Consider the following 20817-nt stretch of genomic DNA (forward strand, 5'->3'; position numbering starts at 1 on the left):
TCATCGAATCAACAGCTCGATCGCCGATCGTCGAACTGACGGCCTCAGCCTCTGAAGGCAAAAGGCCCCGACCAACGGCTCGATCGTCGATCGTCGAATCAACAGCTCGATCATCGATCACCGAACCAACAGCCTCGGCCTCTGAAGGCAAAAGACCCCGACCAACATGGCTCGATCGTCGATCATCGAATCAATGGCTCGATCATCGATCGCCGAACCGACGGCCTCAGCCTCTGAAGGCAAAAGGCCCCGACCAACATGGCTCGATCACCGATCGTCAAACCGACGGCCTCGGCCTCTGAAGGCAAAAGGCCTCGATCGAAGTGGCTCGATCGTCGATCACCGAATCAACGGCTCGATCATCGATCGCCGAACCGACGGCCTCGACCTCTGAAGGCAAAAGGCCCCGACCAACATGGCTCGATCGTCGATCACCGAATCAATGGCTCGATCACCGATCGTCGAAACTGATGGCCTCGACCTCTGAAGGCAAAAGACCCCGACCAACATGGCTCGATCATCGATCGCCGAATCAACGGCTCGATCATCGATCGCCGAACCGACGGCCTCGACCTCTGAAGGCAAAAGGCCCCGACCAACATGGCTCGATCACCGATCGTCGAATCAACGACTCGATCACCGATCGCCGAACCGATGGCCTCGACCTCTGAAGGCAAACGGCCCCGACCAACACGGCTCAATCGTCGATCGCTGAATCAACGGCTCGATCATCGATCGCCGAACCGACGACCTCGATCTCTGAAGGCAAAAGGCCCCGACCAATATGGCTCGATTGTCGATCGCTGAATCAATGGCTCGATCATCGATCGCCAAACCGACGGCCTCGGCCTTTGAAGGTAAAAGGCCCCGACCAACACGATTCAATCACCGATCGCCGAATCAATGGCTCGATCATCGATCGTCGAACCGACGGCCCCGCCTCTGAAGGCAAAGGGCTTCGACCAACATGGCTGGCTAACTTGCCAACTTAGCTTCGACTAAGAAAGGGCAAAAATGCCAAGACAACCGCGACATACCCGCCTGACCAAGGTACTGGGCAACGGATATTCGACTTGCGACATACCGACCCGGTCACGACCGGTCGAAGGATATTCGGCTTGCCACCGTCTATCATATGACTCGACATGCTACTTGCGACATACCGATCCGATCACGATCGGTCGAAGGATATTCGGCTTACCACCGTCTATCATACGACTCGACATGCTACTTGCGACATACCGACCCAGTCACAACCGATCGAAGAATATTCGGCTTGCCACCGTTTATCATACATCCTGATGCACACGCCCGATCAAGGGCCGGACAATAGATATTCAACTTGTCATCGTTATCCTATCCGAATACGTCGGACGCTACTCGACCATTAGACTCTGTGGAATGATTGTGTCGACGAGCAACGATCCAACATGCATGCTCGACCTGCAGTCAGAACGACCGACATCGGATCGTTCGTTGATGCGATCGCCAGAGTCGGGGCAAGACATGACGGAAAACCACTCCTTTCACCCGAAGCCATCGCCCACGTGTCCAAGCGAGCCAACATGACATCAGACTCAGGAGTGGTGGGGGGGCAACTGTTGGGATATACCGACTGACCCCCATACGCCGACTTATCCTCGGATCAATCTGACCGACGACCGACAGATGACTCCGATCGACGCCCGACTCTACCAACCGCACTGATCGACGACTGCCGATAGTAGCTACCGACATTGTCCGACTGAAGAAGTATCGGTCGAACCGACTCATGCTGTTCCCGACCAATCGAGCGGCCGAACCCATATTGCCGACTCACTGTCGGGGGTGGCAGCCGACGTCCGACTTAAGCAAGACATCTGACCAGCCGACGGTGCCTCCGGGTCATCACCCGACATCCCACAACCAAATGCCGATATATGGTCGGTCAGCTTCCTCAAACACCGTACGACTACTGAGGGCCGCCGTCCTGACAAAGGCATGCGGCATAGCTGCCCTGGGACATTATCCTGCCGAAGACATGGGTTCGTTCTGACAACCCGCGGTGATTTGACAGCCCACGGTGACTCTGACAGCCTCCAGCGATTTGACAACTCCTCCCATTGTCTGCGCCATTAATGATGGCGCCATGCCGCGCTCTACTATAAAATGGAGAAGGCAACAGCGCTGGAGGAGGTTCTTTCGAAACCCCTGAACTCTCCCCTCTCAAGCTCTCTCTCTCTCTCATTGCTGAGCTCCTTGATTCTTTTCTACTGTTGCCTAGTCTTCTCTCTGACTTGACCGTCGGAGGGTCCCCGCCGGAGTCACCTCCGGTCGGTGCGGACTTCTTTTGCAGGCGCTCGCTCCTAGCGACCAGGCGATGAGGGGATTGGCTGCAACAAGCAGAATTCTCAATGTGACGTGGATGTCCATTGTCATGTATGGGCCTCCGGAGCATGCATTAAAGAGAGTGTTCTGGAGAGAATTGAAGCAGATTAGTGCATCTTGTCCTGAACCCTGGATTATTATTGGTGGGAACTTCAATACTACCTGTAAGTCTCCATGAAGGAACAGAAACCAGCGAGCCATTAAAATCACTAGAGCTTTTGACCATTTTATATCTAGACCGCCCATGTGATTGATCTCCCTTTGAAAGGCTAGCAATACACGTGGAGCAACAGGCCAGAGTCACTTGTATTAGCCAAACTGGACAGATTCCTTTTCTTTTTTTTTTTTTGAAAGTAAAGAAAGCCTAAACCACCTAAATTTATTTGGAAAGTGAAGAGAAAATACAAAGATGGGTTAGTCCAAGATGGAGTAAGCCCATAGAAGTATCACAGTGTGATTTTAATACAACTTTGCAACAGCAGAAAACAAACAGAGAGACAGAATGGCCTACAAGATGCTTTGGCAAGCCAAAGAAAAGGATCAGCAGAGAAACAGAGCTAGCATGAAAGTTTTCAGAGTGGAGCAGATGACTGACCTAATGTGCAATTGGACTACTGATTTGAGAGATGCTTCTATGGCTGCTTCCCAATATCCCGCAGCAGTAACAAAGGAAGCAAGGGAGCCCCGCGAGATGGAGAGCTGATGGCCTAGCATTCACGATCCTCCTAGAACTACAAAATTCACTGCAAAAGGTTAGTCTTTCCATTGAAAAACTGAGCTGACACTGTTGCAAGACCAGATATCTCTTTTTGGTTAAGAAAAATTGGACAGATTCTTGATTTCCATCAAACGGGATGATGTGTGCCATCAGTCATGGTAGTTGGCCTTGCCGAACTCTGGGTTTTTCTTCCCCCTCCTTTGTAAACGTAAAAGTTTGTTTAAAGTCAGCAGGAGCTGGTTGGAATATAATGGATTTCAAATATTATGTCAGATGCTCCGAAATCAGTTAATTGGCTCTCATAGGAATACAACTTAAAGTTGAGTATTTAAATTGAGAGCAACCAGAATTGCTTTGAAATCATAATTAGCTGAGGTAAGAGCGGAAACAAGAGCTGTTAAAGAAAGGTTACTGGGGAAGATTCAAAAGCTGGACCGTAAGGAGGAATTAGCACCACTCTTTCCTTCTGACAGAGATCATAAAAAGGCATGCAGAATTGAATTGCAATGTATTTTCAAAATCGAGAAAATATATTGGAAGCAAATGTCAAAGGTAAAATGGTTGACTGAAGGAGATAGCAACATGGCTTTCTTCCATAAGACTGTCAGTTTTCATAGGAAGATCAACTAGATCAGCTCAGTTCAATGGTATGGACAGGGGTTTCTGATTGTGGTAGCGTCTTCAAATGTATGTTTGAGGTTTCACTCGTGGAACTTGATTGGGAGGCTATTTATTGCTCTTCTTGCATGGATCTCTCCTGTCTTGAATCTTCTTTCACATTAGATGATATCAAACGGACACTGCTCAATTTTCAAGGGGACAAGAATCGGGTACCTGACAATTTTTTCATATGCTTCTTTTAGTATTTCTAGGATAGTGTCGGGGGTGATATCTTGTTTCTCTTCGAAAAAAAAAAATCTGTGCATGTGACGTAAACTTGGAGAGACTAAACTATGATGTCCTCTCTCTAGTTTCCAAGAAAGATACGGCTAGAGCTCAAATGGACATCACACCAATTAGTCTCATGGATAGAGAAATGACGATCTTCATCTATGTCTTGGCAAATAGCCTGCAACCTTTCATGAATCACTCATTGATCCAGCCCAAATTGCATACATCAAGGGAAGGTCTACTCTTGATCATGTTTTTTGTGCAAATAATATCATTTTTGACTTGAAAAAGTTAGAGGGAAGTGTGGTGTGTAAACTGGACTACTCCAAAGCGTCTGATAGATTGACCCCTTTTACTTCATCAAAGTTCTCTCCATCATAAAGTTTCCCCTTGGATGGATTGATCGGATGAGAAATATTATGCTTTCTAACAAAGTGACAGTGAATGTCAACAAAAAATTAGGAAATTGGATTTTATGCAAGCGTGGGCTCATACAAGGAGATCCACTTCTAACATTCCTGTTCATTATTGTAGTAGATCCTCCATGTCACTTGCTCAACCATGCAGCCTATTGGGATTTTCTGAGGGGTTGGATAGCCTGTGGATTCTTGGTGGTACCAAGATGCTCTAATATGCAGATGACACGTATTTCTTTTTATCTAAAGCAAGGAAGGAATTCATTGCAGTGTTGAAAATCATTCTCTATTATTTTAAGCTGACCTCGGGCTTTTCAATTAACCATAGCTAGAGCACCATCTTTCTCACTGGATACATTAGAGGCCATGCTGACTTGCTGGGGATTGAACAAGATTGCTTAATTGCTCTCTTTCTCCTCTACCCCTCAAATATCTTAAATTGCCTCTTTGTGGAAGCAAGCCTTTTAGAAATGTTTGGCAGATGTTACTACAAAAATTTGAGGGTAAATTGGTGGGTAAATACTTGTCTTTTGGGGGAAGATTAATTCTCATAAACTGGATTCTCACTGCACTTCCTTTTACTATATGTCTTTGTTCAAGTTGCCAGTGTGGATTACGAAAAGAATTGATAGGTACAGGAAGAACCTTTCTATGGAATGCTGGTAAGAATGCCAATGGAGTCTCTAGTAAAGTCAATTGGAGTACTGTTTGCCTTCAAAAATATAAGGGATGATTAGGAGTCAAGGGTATCAGTCAATTTAATCTATCTCTCCTTGCCACATGGCGATGGAGGTATCTAACTCATAATCAGAAATTTAGTGCACTATGCCTACCACAAAAAGTGAGGCTTTCAATGAAATGGAAGCCTAGTAGAAAATGTTCTAGTTCGGTGAAGGATGTTATAAATGCTCTACCTGTGCTTTGGAATAGGACTATGTTTCATACTGGCAAAGGAAAGGAAACATTATTTTTGAAAGATGCTTGGATTTGTGATGCCCTTCTACAAACCTTGTTCCCAAAACTTTTTGAGATCAATAGAAAGAAAAATAGAGTGGTTGCTGACTCTCTAATTTCAACTCTAAGTATTAGAGACTCAAAGGAACTAGGCCCTCATCTCAGCAGATTCAAATTGAATTTGACTCTTCTTTCCCTCCTTGCATTTACTGCTGCCTCTTGCTATTAGTTTATTAATTCAAAAGGGGTAAGATGCTAGTTTGCAAAGTCTTTTGGGACACTTCGATGCTTCTTGTGGCTTAGATGGAAGAAAAAATTGACTAGTAGAGAGCTCCTTCAAATCAAAATAAGTAAGCATTAAAGGGGACTATATTCTCTGTGGCCATGGGAAAGAAACTGTAGAACATTTTTGCTACTTGTATTAGTACTTTCCCTTTATCTGGAAGAATATTTGCATTTGTCTTGGAGTATTGCACCCTCAAACATCCTTTGTTGATCGGTGTGTTACTTGGAGAAAAGGGATGTTTTCTAAAGCATCACCAACCTACGATGCTCGTCTTAAACAAGTTGTCTTCAGTTGTTTTTACTGCTCTTCTTTGTGCAACCAAAAGCTACTCCTTGAATTCGGCAAAATCTAGATCAAGTTAAAGAATCTCACATCTTTGTTGCATGAATGATAAAAGCTCGGATAAACCAAAACTAAGTATCTCTTCTTAGAGCCACTTCTACTATGTGCTTCTAATGAGTTCTTGGTCATCTTTCTGCTACAATGAGCTACTGTAAGTTTTTTCTCGAGTTCATTCCCCTGACTATGATCATGCTCTTCACCCCTCCATATAGCAATTATCTCTGTTTTATTCCTGATTCATTTTTCATTTTTCTTGTGTTCATTCTCCTGAATTTGGCTTCTTAAAGACTGCTTTTGATCTATAAATAGAAAGACCTCTCTGGCTTTTGTTTACTATGCGGTAAGCTTAATTTCATGTGGCCACTATATCTCCTGCTATTTCTTCAGTACTTGCTCCCCTGTTTAGGGTTTATTCTAAAGCTTTTGGGCTCTAATTCGTTGCTATTTTCTCCCTTTCTAGTTACGGTTTTATTGGAGACAATGATGGAGAACAGATACTACTCTCTGAGTCTCCTTCTTTTGATCTTTTCTCACTAGAAGAATGAATTGAGTCTCATTGTGGGCTTTCTTTTAGACTTTTTTTTCTATCTTTATACTATGTATTCTCTGTCTTCTTTTCTTATCTTTCTAAACCTCTATGTGGTAATTTATTTTTTTGATCAAAGGAGGAGGCTGCAAGGGGAGCAGCCACCTATCATTTATTGATAGAGAGATGAAGAATTATATACAAAAGAGTCAATTTTAATATGGTAGAGACACTACAAAGAAGAAGCAACGAGGAACCTGATATTGATTCCATCCTGACCTTAGAAGGGGCCAAGGGCCTTTGAAATCGGCTATGGCCGACCTAGTCTCCTCGACCGACGATTCTTGAGATCCACTAAGATTGACCCAATCTCCTTGGCCAAAGACAAGGTGAAAGACACCAACCCAACATGGTAAGCTACCAATTCTGGAAGGCAATCATCCCCCCCTCCCCTCCAATAGTGGTAAGCCAGATAAGGCATTCATAATTGCACAAAAAGGGATCAGCATGACAACCAAGTAACAACCTATCTATACTACATCCAAAACGTAGGGTGTGATCTCCACCGACGTAATTCACAGGCACATTTTGCTAATGACTACTGCTAGTAGTAGGAAAACCCCTTGCCCCCTCTCATAAATAGGAGGAAACAATGGATCCTAGATAAATCTCGAGTTCACACCGAAGATGGTCAAGGAGGGGCAAGACCTAACGAGAAGAGTAGTCACCCTCAACAAGTTTGATCCAAGTTAGTGAAAAAAAAGCCTGTCATTTTTCAAGGACCTCAATCAAATAAAGAACTTTCAATGGTTCAAGGAATGCCGGTCGCATTCGATGAATTGAAGGAGACCTTGGCTCTCCTTCGCTCCTCAACAAGCTTGAGATTGAAGACATGTACTTGTATCTTGCGATTTCTAACTTGACGGTTAGCTTGATGCTCATCCAATAAGAAGAGACATGCCCTGGTGATCTCGGCAACAAAGTTGCATCTATTCTTCAAACTCGATCGGCCATTAAAGTGCAAATGCTCACCAACTTTATCCTGAAATGTAATGTTCTCAAAGAAGAGATGCTTAGGACTGAGCCAAAGGAAGAAGAACCCAGAGAATATTGGATCCTACATGTAGATGGATCCTTTAGTATGGCAGGCTGTAGGGCTAGACTGTTCATTACTAGTCCGATGGGGCTAGTCGCGGAATATGTCTTGCACTTCAGATTCGAAATCTCAAACAATATAGCAGAATACGAGGCCTTTATTACTGAACTCAAGATTACTAAGGACCTAGAAGTGAGCTACTTGAAGATTTATAGTGATTCACAGCTCATCATTGGGCAAGTACAATGAGAGTTTGAGACATGGAAGCCCAATATAGTTAAATATTTATAAAAGGTGAGGGATTTCTCTTCGATTTTTACTACCCTCAATATCTAGTAGATCCTAAGGTTCAAAAATACCAGGGCCGACCTTAACCATTAGAGGAGATAATCCAAAGAGAGACCCCTGGGCTCCTTGCATGAGATGTGAGTCGAGCTAAAGGCAAAGTGCTCCTCGCTTAAGTATGAGCTGAACACAAGCTGACCTTATCGAGATAGATGACAAGTAGATTGAATAAGATGAGAAGAGCTTTTCTTTGGAAGGGCATTGATAAAATTTTAAGATTTCATTATTTGATGAAATTGGGACTCCGTTTGTAAATCAAAATATCAAGATGCATTAGGGATCAAGGATCTTAGCTTGATGAACCAGTCCTTGTTGGCCAAATCTTCCTACAAGTTCCTGAAGGGGTCTCCTAATGCTTGGTGGTATGAGGTGGCTCAAGCCTACTATTCGAGGAAGAAATTGGGTATACAGTTGAGGAGATGCAGCAAAGGGCTTCTCCAATTTGAAGGAATGTTTACTTGAAAAGTTCAAGGTGGGGAATGGGAGGGCTATTAGATTTTGAGAGAATGTTTGGCTTGTTGTGATTTTTCTTTGCTTGCATTTCAAGGATCTTTGTGATAGGTTAATGAAGCCAAATATGTGTGTCGTTGTTTTGGACTTAAAAGACTCTAGCTTGGTGCTTCCGTGTTCATGGATCATTAATTGCAGATCAGGTGTCTCAACTCAACTACCTTCTTGCTCTACTTTGGCTCTCCTGTATCATGGACATGCCAATTTGGAAGTTGAACCAGTCAGGCTTGTTCACTGTTGAATCTTTTTACAAATTCCATAATTTCAGGGATCTCCAATTTTTTTTCTGAAAATATTATGTGGAGGATACCTATGCTAGAAGAAGTTAAGATTTTTTTATGGCTTGCGACAAAAAGCAAGCTACATATGGGTGAGATCTTGGCATAAAAAGTTTGGAACGTTAATTCAGGCTATATGTTTTGCTGCTTGAGTTAGGAAATGGTCAATTCACATCTTCTTCAGATGCCCATTTGCATGGAGCCTATGGAATATGTTCAAGGAGCAGTTGAAGCTACTTGGGTAGTTGTCCTCCTTCCTTAACATTTGGATCTCTTGGAGGAAGAACAAGCTGAAGTTGGTTAGAAGGGGAGGAGTCCAGTTAATGGCAGCTGTTTGCTGGGAATTGTGGAGAGAAATAAGTGCACACTTGTTTATCAACAAGAGAAGATCTCTATGTTCTGTTGTGCAATTAATTATACTTTTCTTTCATCCCTAGAGATAACTCTATAACTCTAAAGTAGTAGCGGAGCATCTGAGTTTGTGGGAAAAGATTAAATCTCTATATTCCTAAGAGATCTTCTACTTTCGCTACTATAAATGGCATATTGCAATAAAGGTCTATTTGGGTTCTTCAGCAATTCTGGTAGGGTCTAAAACATTATTTGATATGCTTGTCAATGGGGTCTGAATGCTAAAATTTTTGCAAAGTGTTGTATTGCTTATTTAGTTTGTTGTGTAGTGTTTGGCATTATCTCTTTATACCATTTGCTTTCTGTACATTTATTGCTTTCAATAAATTAGGGAAAGCTATTCACTTCCTCCTATTCCCATCAGAAAAATAGGAAGCATTGGCTTTCATCAGTATTTGGAAAAACTCAAGTAAGATCAATCTTTTGATATAAGAGGATCAATTCCTTACCAACTAATAATCAGTAGCGCCACATTATAAAATGGACCCACAGTTTCATTTCTTTATTTCTCTAGATCAAATGTTGCATTTGAGGTTTTCTCTGCTTAATGTGATTTCCACCACCACTCCCTTTCTGTAGCATAATATTCTTTTTTAGACAGAATTTTCTTATCTGGACTGTCAAAACCAAAAGGATGTTTTGAATTCGATCAAAGTTGGCTGACCTTCAAAGGAATTCATGATGTGATTTCTTTGGCATTGACCTCTACTGATTTCTCAAATGATGTGGCTGCGAACTCTGTGTTTAAATTGAAGGATGCTTGCCTCAAAGCATTAGTCCTCCAAGATTAGAGCTTTAGTGAGAGCTAGCTAAGAAGATCAACTTGCTAAATATTATTCAAGATCTGACAGAAAGGAAGAGCGCAACACTACCTCTCAATCTAAAAGGGAGCTTAGAGAGATTTATAGGGAAAAACTTCATCAAATTTATGCATCGAAGGAAATTTATTAGAAGTAAAGGACAAAAATCAAGTTGACTACTGTGAGAGATAATAATATAGCTTTTTTCCACAAATCCGCTAATTCTCGTAGAAAAATGAATTGGATTTCTTGTGTTGAATGGTAGGGAGTAGAATATTTGGAAAAGAAAGATTTGAATCAGATTTTTGTTGAAAATTAACTTTAAGCAGATTTTGATGACCCTGGAAAACCTTCCATTTATCTTGATAGGGACCTTCTCTATCCATCTCCATCAACTTCTTTGGATGTTTTAGGCAACCTTTTTACTTTTGAGGAAGTTAAAGAAGCTGTATTTAGCTTCAAGGGGAGATAAGAGCTCAGGATCGGATGGCTTCTCTACGTACTTTTTCTAATATTTCTAAGATCTGATTAAAATAATATTTTTGCCCTTTTCAACAGTTGCACAATAGAAACTTGGATCTTGCTATAGTCAACTATGCTATACTATTATCCTTATCAAAAAAAAGAAAAAAAGAACTATGCTGCACTATGATCATCCCAAAGAAGTGACAAAATCTCCCCCAGATTTTTAACCAATTAGCTTTGTACACAATTGCATAAAAATTATCTTGAAGGTACTAGCCAATCATTATAACCTTTCATCAATGATCTTGTAGATCCCGTGCAAACGGCCTACATTAAAGAGAAGTATATTATACATAACATTTTGTGTGCCAATGTGATCCTTCATCACTCTCGAAGATTCAAGTTCAAAAGAGCCATTTGCAAACTTGACTTCATGAAAGCATTTGACAAAGTTGGCCATTATTATCTTTTCAAGTTGCTTGTGAGGTGGAAGTTCTTGTCATTGTGGATTGATTGAATCTTTAACTTAATTTTATCTTATAAAGTTAAGATAAATGTCAATTGGGAGATTGGTGATTGAATTTTTTTTACGCTCAAGCAAGATGACCCACTATCTCCCTTTTTTCCATCCTAGTAGTGGATCCGATATGTAGAATGCTCCATGCAGCTACTTCAGTAAAGATCTATGAGGGCTTGAGAAATCCATGAATTTGTGGGAGGACCAAGATACTGTAATATACAGATGACACTCTGGTATTTCTCAAGCCAGAAAAAATTATTGTGCAGTTTTGAAAATTATTCTCTTCTATTTTGAATTTGTTTTTGGGCTTTCCATTAACTTTCAAAAGAGCTCAATCTTATATATTGGTCGAAGGCTTGATAATAGGTCGGCATGTGGTAAATTGCTCAATTATCCAAAATTTCTGGCAAAATTTCTTTGTGCGCTACGGATGGTGCAAAATCTCGTGCACCGCTCGCGATGATTGATTCCTCCACAGGGCCGACGAAAAAAAAAAAATTTCTCGCACATCGCATTCCAGCCTCGTGCGTGAACCAATCACTGCGGGCAATGCGTGCGGTTCTGTACTGCCCGCGGTGCACAGAATTTCTCAGCTTCCAATACCCTAGAAAATATTTGGGCCTCCGTCTTAGTGGCGCAAAGCCTTGCAAGTCGGATTGGTTTAGTCTTCTCCGAAGAATTGAGAATCAGTTAAGCTTCTTGGAAAGATGAGCATCTATCTTTTGATGGGATGCTCATCTTGATCAACTCTGCTTCTATCTTTTGGTGGGATGCTCATCCTGATCAACTCTATTCTCACTTCACTTTCCCCATGTCATTTTTCAAGTTACCGTCTTGGGTTTGTGGGAGAATTGATAAATATAAGCGATCGGGCCGGCTCTTCTAACTCTCTTCGTTTTTCAAACAAAGTCAACTGAAAATTGTTTGTTTGCAAAAGGATGAAGGCAGTCTGGGAATTAAGGACATCCCAAGTTTCAATGATGCTTTGTTGGCAAAGTGGTGATGGAGATATATTGTCAAGGATCCAGGATTATGAAGGAAACAAATCGAGTATGCATATTATAGGAATGTAAAACTACCGAGGTGATGGAAACCGCCAAAGAAATGCTCAAATTTTGGGGAGGATGCTATCGAAGCACTTCCGGCATTTTGGAATAGAAGCAATGAAAAAAATGTTTCTTTTTGGAAAGATGGTTGGCTTTGTGATACTCCACTTAAATTAGTTTTTCCCGGCCTCTATGCTCGAATGCCAGAAAGAATGAAACAGTTTCAGATATTCTTCAATAGTAGGTCCAGGACATGGAACTTCAAACATTGCAGAGACCATTCAATTGAGATTCAACACCAATGAAGTTTTTTGCTGTCCCAACTTGATTCGGTGACTTTGAACACAGATGAAGGTAGGCTTGTTTGGAAATTAAAGAGCAATGGTATTTACATGCCCGCATCTCATTAACAGCTCATTGTTTCAAGAGCAGTGAAGTGTAGGTTCGCTTCATTGCTATGGAGTTGTTGTGGCCAACTCCCTCGTCGTCTATCATCAGTGAAGAGCACCTGCAAACATAAATCCTCACAGATCGAAATTGTGTCCGGCGGAGACCCTCCGATGCCTAAGTCAGAGAGAAAATTAGTGAATAGTAGATTTGAACGTTTAGAGTATTAGAGCTTTGGCTCAGAATTATCTTCCCGGTGCTGCTCACTTACCCTCCTTTTATACATAATTCTGATGTAACCGTCGAGCACGTAGTCCCGCTTTTTATGGCACTAAATTATCAGATCATTATTGTGGAGTTAGTGGATCGTTAATTCTCACTAATTGTCATGATATGTAGTTGATAATCATTTACAATGATTAGAATGTGTTGGACAGATAGACCGACTGTATGTCGGTCGGTAGCAGTAAGTTGGTAGAAGATCCGAATGACCATCGGCTAGTAACTCTGATATGCCGATGGTCTTAGATCGGAGGTTCATCAAGTTGTTTGTTATAATTGATTATCGATCAGTCAACCGATTGTAAGTCGGCATAATATATTCAGTCGGCCAATATAGAGTCGGAGTCGAGGATCGATTGACTTGTCCCAACAAGAGTCTCTCTATACCAATGAAAATCAAATGCTTCCATTGGCTCTGTTGGAGGATGCGGCTGAACACCAGAGATATAATTGGACGAAAGCTCAGAAAAAACCTTGGAGGATGTTTGCCGTGCCTTAATTTAGTTGAATCGGTCGACCACCTATTTGCGGACTGCAGCTTCTTTTTACCAATAATTGGAAATCCATATGCCTTTTGATTGGAGTTTTGCATTCCCATAATATATTTGAAGGTCTGTGTCTGGATTGGAGAAGGAAAAACTTCAAGACAGCCACACAACCTGTAATTTTGATGTTGATTGAAGCTGTAGCATGGTCATGATGGAGTCCTCCTTTGCTAATTGTTTCACAGCATGTTCAAATTGTGTCACCAAGTTTGGGGCGAACACAATATGATCACACCATGTATCTCCATTTCTGTGCTCCTGTGTGACAAACTTTGCTGAACTTAAGCATGACACATGAACAAGGAGAGCACGTGTTCCCTGAGTTTAAGCCACTCCCCTGGATATCTGCTTCTCAGATGCACTTGGCATGATGTAAGCGCTTAAGTTGCATAAAGCTTTGGACATGGTCATGCACCTTCTAGTACATTGAACATTACATAGGAAAATAATTTGCCTAATCTGTCTAAATAAATGAATGCTTAATTTCCATCATTAACATGGACTATTGCACTGGTAGGAATGTCATTTTTCTGAACATGGGGATGTCATTTTGAGCCAGTGATCTGAACAAATCAACAAAAACTCAAACATGAGCACTTACATGTTTTCCCATTATTGAATGCATCTACCAGTTCCATTCATTCAGCACTGGTTTTTTTTTTTGGGGGGGGGGGGGGGATCAAACATTCAGCACTGGTTATGGAGAATTAAATACGTTTTTTTTTTTTTTTTTTTGAGAAATCAAATATGGTAGACAATTGGAGAATGGCCATAGTCAGTCACATCCAAAAACCCATCTTCTTGCTGACTTCAGTAAGGCATCCTACAGATTTCCCCATAAAGTTAGTCATGTAGTGTGGAAACAGAATAAAAAACAAAAAAGTTCAGAAGAAAAGAGAATCCACAAGGTAAGCACTGGCAATGGATCAACTATGTACATCACCATCTCTATTGAACAAATTGATTTTCCAGAAAACATGTACAATTTTATTCATACCACTCACAAGTAATTTTACAAGATGTTGGATTTTGATTTTCATGTCGGTAAGAACAAGTAATCACATTCCAACACCTTGTTCCAATTAATTTGCACCACTGGTCACCCTCAGTCACCAACATTCAAAGAACAAGCCACAACCAAGCATGAGAGATGAAAAGGGTGTGGATACACCTTTCCAGTGAATTTACTGCCTGCTTGTAGCTGAAGATTGTGCAAAGAGGAGGATTGCCCCCTCCCCTTACCACAACCTGGATGAACAAAGGATAAACAAAAAAGAATAAGTCATGGAAATAAGTTGTGTCATGCGCATGTGGACATACAAATACAACTAACATGGAATAAAAGAGCATGAATTATATATACAAGTACTGTATCTGCATCAGAAGAAGAAGAAGAAAGTTCTTTGCATGCACAAACAGACCTGCTAACTAGGAATTGGTCACTACAAAAATTTAACCTTTTGATATTCTCGAGTTAGTTGATGGATAGTTGCTTATGAGTCCATCATAAATGAAAATCTTTTTTTCTCTTTTTTTTTTTTTCTTTTTTTCCTTGGGCAAAGCCTAATCATTTTCATTAAGCAACTGAAAGAGAAATACTACTAATATATAGTCAAAAGAATAGGAAAGGAAAAGGAAGGGGAGAAAGTAGAAATACGAGAAGAAGAACAAAAAACTAAACAGGGGGGGGGGGAATACGAGAAAGGCTTTTAAGCAAGAATAAAGATTAAAATCTTGAAAAAAAGCTAATTGAAGCTTAACCTATTTGTAATTACAGCCCTTAAAAAATTAAAGGTTCAGGATCTGAATCTTGGATGGAGCATCTCGAGGAACTTAGACCTATGTAATTACTGTCACCCTCCTTTTCCTATTAAAAAAAAGAAAAATGAACAAAAATCCCAAAAGAAAGGAGTAAGCTTCCTCTGTTCAAACTTTGTTCAACTTCTATGTAGAAAGTCTATATATATATTTTTTTTGACATACTGGTTTTTTTAGCAGGGACAGATAGATAGATAGATAGATAGATTAGAAAGAAAGAGAGAATGCCTCCAACTCTGTCCCTGTGGTCCCTGAGAAACTCTCTGGGGCATTTGTGTTAGTAGGAGGGTATGATAAATGGATCAAGCCATATGTGATACAGATATAAATATTCTTTTTTAGATAAAAAAATGAGAAATAGCAGACCAAAGAAAAACTGAAAAGAAACAGAAAACTTAAATATGCAAGATCATAGCCACAGTCCTTACAGCCTTCCAAAAAATCATTAAAATCTATGGAGAGTCCCTCCCTCCATTTCTAAAAAATTTAACCAAAAGAAAATCAAGACATCCAAAGTGGCAAAGGCCTTTACCTGGTTACCTCCTAACAGAGAAGGTACATCACGATGGTAGGGGATCGAACTCTCAGCCTTAATAACAGAATATTTTGCAACACAACCATCAACCATTGGTGCTGCCGCCACCGCTGCCAAGATCATCCTCATAATTGCATCCTCCTTGCAAACATAGATGAACTCAGTGTGGCTCTCTCTCTCTCTCTATTTATGCCTTCACAACCTCTACTATAAATTGCACTTGGCCTAAGAAAATGTTGTGCATTTTGGCATACATTGAACACGACATTGGAAGATCACTTGCTCAATTTTCTCATTCAGCAAGGACTTAAATTCTATCCCTAATATAAATGGAAATATTTACACTGAATAGGAACCTTATAAATCAAACGCTTTGACTCAATCCACTGAACCAACTCAGGAAACATCCTATGTTAGCACTCAGTTCTCTCTCTCTTCTTTTTTTGGATCAATAGGGCTCTACTTTCCGTGTATGAGCTTTTGCTTTTTCCTTCTTCCAGATCTTTTTGTTTAGCACGCACTTCTTGCTTCCTTTCTACGTGCTGATTCCACCATTTTCTCACTGGTGTCACTGTTATAAAGTAGATCCTGTAATCCCTCTTCAACATGAGAGACTCAATTTTCTGTGAGGCAAAGATTAGCATTTAAGCCTTTTCTTATGGTTTTCTGAAAGAAAAAAGACCTGTTTTATTGATCTTGTTCTTATATCGCACCGAATGTTACATGAAACCTGTTTAAATTAAACAGACTTGGTTTCAAAAGCTGCATTGCATCAGTAATAATTGAACCTGGAATGAGGAAATCTTGTTGTAATTCTGATGATTTGGTCTGTGCTAGCTTCATCCAATATTGGAGCAAGAAAATTGCATCCCAGGCTCCCTATCTTGTGCAAGTTTGCAAATTTAGATGCATGAATATGTGGATAAATCTCACTGGTTGATTCACCAAATCCGTTTTCTGTTTTCAATTGTTCATGTACAGAACTCATAGAAATCAAGGAGTGCAGGTGCATATGAGTCTGGATGAGCCAAAATTGCGAAAAAAAAAAACTGGGCTATGGACCAGTGGTTGCACCCTCCTTAATATGGGAGGTTGTTTTCTAAGTATTTGACCTAGATAATTCTAATTGGTGGTCCTCCCACTATTATCCTCAAATCAGGATGCTATGTTTTGCTTTGAACCAATTTGATCTTGACTCAGATTGCACCATAGGCTGCAATTTTAAGCGACAAACTAAATCTTGTTCTAAAAGACACCACTGTGGCACCTTGGGTAGAAGATTACTCCTCTATAGTGCTACTCTAGAACCTAAGAGCTGAATCAGAACTCAGAAAAACAAGCATTAGAACTTGGTTATACTTCTAGATCAGCAAAATGATGAACATGAATCTAAGGTGGCAATTCTCAAACACTAAGTATCAGAGGACCAATTCCCGGACCAACTAATAATCAGTAGTCACTCATTAAACAACCAGCCCACCACTTCAATTTTTTTACTTTTGTCAATCAGAAGTTGCATTTGAGACTTGCTTTGCTTACACCTTTCTATGACAGTATTATTCCCCCTATGGGAAATCTCCTTTCTTCTTGGGCCCTGTGGACAAAAGTTTCTTGTCTTAAGGCAGCATTTTTGTTTTGGCATCAACTGTTGCATCAATGATTTGATCATATTTCATCCATAAGAATATGCAAACTATTTTATGAAGTATAAATTGTTGAAGAACTTCACCTTAAATATCATAAATTTTTTTTGGAGATGCCAGATCTGTATTAATTACAAAAATATTACAACATTTATTGCATTCATATTTCTGTGATTCAGTCTAACCGTCAATCTAAAGTTAAATCCTATACTGGTATGTGTTCTTCAGATATTTCCGCCCTCGAAATGTCTCCCTCATGGCCTTTCTCCAAGCTCTCTACAATCTGTTTAAGGACAAACTCCTCTTCAATTGTCAGTTGCTTCATTGCCTGTTCAAACTGTGCTATCAAATCTGGATCAAAGACATTATGATCACACCCCATTTCTCCATTTCTGGGATCTTGTGAGACAAAATTGCCAAACTTAGGCGTGACATAAGAACCCGGGGAAAACACTTGGCCTCCTAGTTTAAGCCACTCTCTCAGACTTCCAGTCCTTGAGAACTCAAAAGCTGGAACTTTGAGAGCTGTGAGCTCCTTTGCCATGGCTTTTCTCTTGGGACCCTTTTCACTTATTTTGTCGAGTTTTACATCTACATTTTCCTGGACACCAGCTTCTTTTCCAATGCTTTTCGGCTTCAATTCTTCATGCTTCTCTTGTTCAACACCATTGACCTCCATCTTCACAGAGATTGTCAAACATTCCCTTCTCAAGCTCTCTGAACCTCTAGGAAGTTGAACAACTGTGCCCCTAGAAGTTTCAGTCATGTACTTTTCTTCCTCCAATGAGTAATTTCCTGCCACCATTGCATCATAGTCCTCTACAGTGCGGATCCTTCTAGAATGTGTGACCACATCATCACTGTTATCTTCGATCAAATTGAAACTTGTTGATGGTATTGAGTCATTGTGTAAAATGAACTTGTAGTCTTCATCCTTCCCAATGTTAGAACTTTCCACATTATGGTCATATTCCCTCTGCTGCTGTTGTTCTTCTTCTTTACATTCCTCCAAGCCAGCCAACAACTCCCATGCATTAATCGTTTCTATGTTTGTAAGCTCATTTGCTGGATTTGCAGTACTATCAGACTCTTCAACATCCATGGTTTTGGGATTTGTGGGCTCAATTGTTGCCTCAACATTTGTTTCGGGTTCCTCTCTCAGTGATGATGCCTTGATCTTCCTAGCCACTGTGTTTGCACTGCAGAGAAGAGCAAGAAATTGGTCTCCTCCATCCTTTGAGATAAACAACTCTTCCAACCCATTAGTTTTCTTCTGTTTGCTTTGCTTCACCTCCTGTTGGAAGCTTCCCGCCCTCATTAGTATCTTGGAAGAAGCACAACCCATTTTTCTACTGCCAATCTGCATCGAGAGATGAATAAAATATGAAACTTCCATCATTCTGCAGATGTCTTTGCAGCTATATGTACAACATCTTTTTAGCAAGGTAAGAAGTGAATATCTGATCAATTCTAGAATCACAGTCTGGGCCACTGATTGAACACATGTGAAACTATAAAAATAAAAGAAGTAACAATTTTGCTCCATTTTTTTGTGGCATGTTGGATGAGTGAGGGATCTAATTTCTGCCCATGTGTTGAGTTGATGGTGTTGTGGAAACAGCAGAAACATGTGCTTGTATCTAAAATCTAACACTTTGTAGCTTAAGGAGACTTTAAGTAGATATGTCAGGCATAAATTGCTCAAAACCACAATTTGTGGTTGTTAGACTTGACATATCTCAACGCAGGAATTTTAGCAGACTCTTGCTTTGTTATCATAAAATTTCCATACTTGGTGAATCCATCAGGGAGACGAGTTCATTAGTTTTTTTTCATTTGATAACCCTTTTTTTAGGAAGTGTTCTGGGTTTTGCTAAGAAAAAAGGCTCTAAAGATCGATCTTCATCTTACAAAGTCTTTAATTACTGAAACACTGAAAAAGAACATTAACAGTTGAATATACTTCATTTAACAAAAAAAAAAAAGTTGAATACACAATTTTCAGATCCAGTATATGTACAGACTTTCATTATTCCAATTTTAAAATGAACTTTTAAATATGGAAATTAGATAAGTGTGTGTGTGTGTGTGTGTGTTTTTATGCGTGTGAGAGAGAGATTGAGCGAGATAGAGAGAGGGAGCGGAAGCGAAAAGAAAAAAAGGGGAAAAAAATCAAAATATCAACTTTGTTCTGAATTTTCTGAACAATAATTGAAAGAGAACAAAAGAAGGACAAGATTGAAGGATACTAATCACATACTATGGATGATTCATCTCTACCCATAAAGCAATGGAAACCAAATCAAATAATGATTTGCACACAGACTAAAGGCATATATTAAAGCAAAGAGGTAAAAACTTGTAGGAAAAAACTAAAAAAGAACCACCACTCTTACATAAAAAGTTCAAGAGCATTTGATATACTTACTCAATCGAACAGATTCATCAAAATCCTCTCGGTTTCTCTTTAAATCCTTGTGCCCAAAGTCTCCTCACCCTCTGAAGACCATTTGTATGTCTCCACAGAAAAACAATGGCATGTCTACCTTGGTGTTCATCTTATAAGAATATATGATTTTTAAAACCAATGGTGCCATATTCCAATTACATGAGGCCCGGAGTTCAAGTCAATCACGCTCTAAACAATTCAGCCAATGCCTTTCGGATTGGGTAGTGCCACCAACTAAATTTCTATTTTGAAACTTTCTTCCATTGTTGATACCAGCTGCCACTTATTCCGCCCTTGCTTCATAGGCAAATTACAGATTTGAACCATTCAGATTTTATTTGGACCTTTTGGGGTTATAGTTTGCTAATAAAACCAAATGGTTGTGATTGCGTCGATGCGTCGATCAAGACCATTGCATATTTTGCTTGATGTTTGCTTCTAGATTAATTTGATATAATAAAATGGTCAATAGTCAGCTAAAATTATATCATAGAAATTATTCAAAGCTTTTTGCTTGGAAGAAGTCGTGGAAAGTTTTATATTTCTGTATTGCCAAGCAAAAGGTTTTATATATATATAATCTTATGTTAAAAAAAAAGGACGGTCAAAAGTGTTGTGGTTCTTGCCCCTTTGACCATCTGCTCTGTATGCACATTCGTATGGAAGGTAATGCTGGAATTTTTCTTGGCAAAAAACTCAACTACTAACATTGTCCCCCATATTTCTTTCCATTATTCACACATCTGAATTGATTCCCTTGCATTGTACCTTATTCTTGTTGCTTTTTTATTTTTTTTTTTTGTTACACAACTACTACAATTATAAAAATTGAGCATGATACGTAGAGCTGGCAAAATATGATCCGATCCGTGTTCGACCCACCATAAATAGATTTAAATTTAGACTAAACGGATTTGAGTCATAAACGAAACGATCCGTTTAACTTTTTTAATAATTGAATCGGATCTGAGTTTTAGATATCTAACCCGTTTAATATTCAGGTCGGATTGAGTCAGATAAATCATTTAATCTGTTTAACCTATTTCTAACCCATTTAATCCGATCTGTTTAATCTGTTTAACCAATTTAAGATCTATTTAACTTATTTAAAATATATTTAATCTGTTTCTGATCCATTTTTAATCCAACCTGTTTAATCTATTTAATCTATTTAATCTGTTTAATCC

The 20817-nt window shown here is 39.9% G+C and overlaps 1 protein-coding gene across 1 annotated transcript; it reads right to left on the reverse strand.

Annotated features, from left to right (window-relative positions):
- Positions 1-17248: 17248 nt before the first annotated feature.
- Positions 17249-19825, reverse strand: LOC105039002 (uncharacterized). The gene is made up of 2 exons (XM_010914963.3): positions 19610-19825; positions 17249-18541 (listed from the first exon to the last, which is right to left on the reverse strand). The coding sequence occupies exon 2, from the start codon at positions 18524-18526 to the stop codon at positions 17387-17389; it is 1140 nt and encodes a 379-aa protein (XP_010913265.1). The 5' UTR covers positions 18527-18541; positions 19610-19825; the 3' UTR covers positions 17249-17386.
- Between the last annotated feature and the right edge of the window lie 992 nt (positions 19826-20817).

The sequence above is a fragment of the Elaeis guineensis genome, chromosome 1 (genome assembly GCF_000442705.2).
Source record: "Elaeis guineensis isolate ETL-2024a chromosome 1, EG11, whole genome shotgun sequence".
In the NCBI taxonomy this organism is placed as follows: domain Eukaryota; kingdom Viridiplantae; phylum Streptophyta; class Magnoliopsida; order Arecales; family Arecaceae; genus Elaeis; species Elaeis guineensis.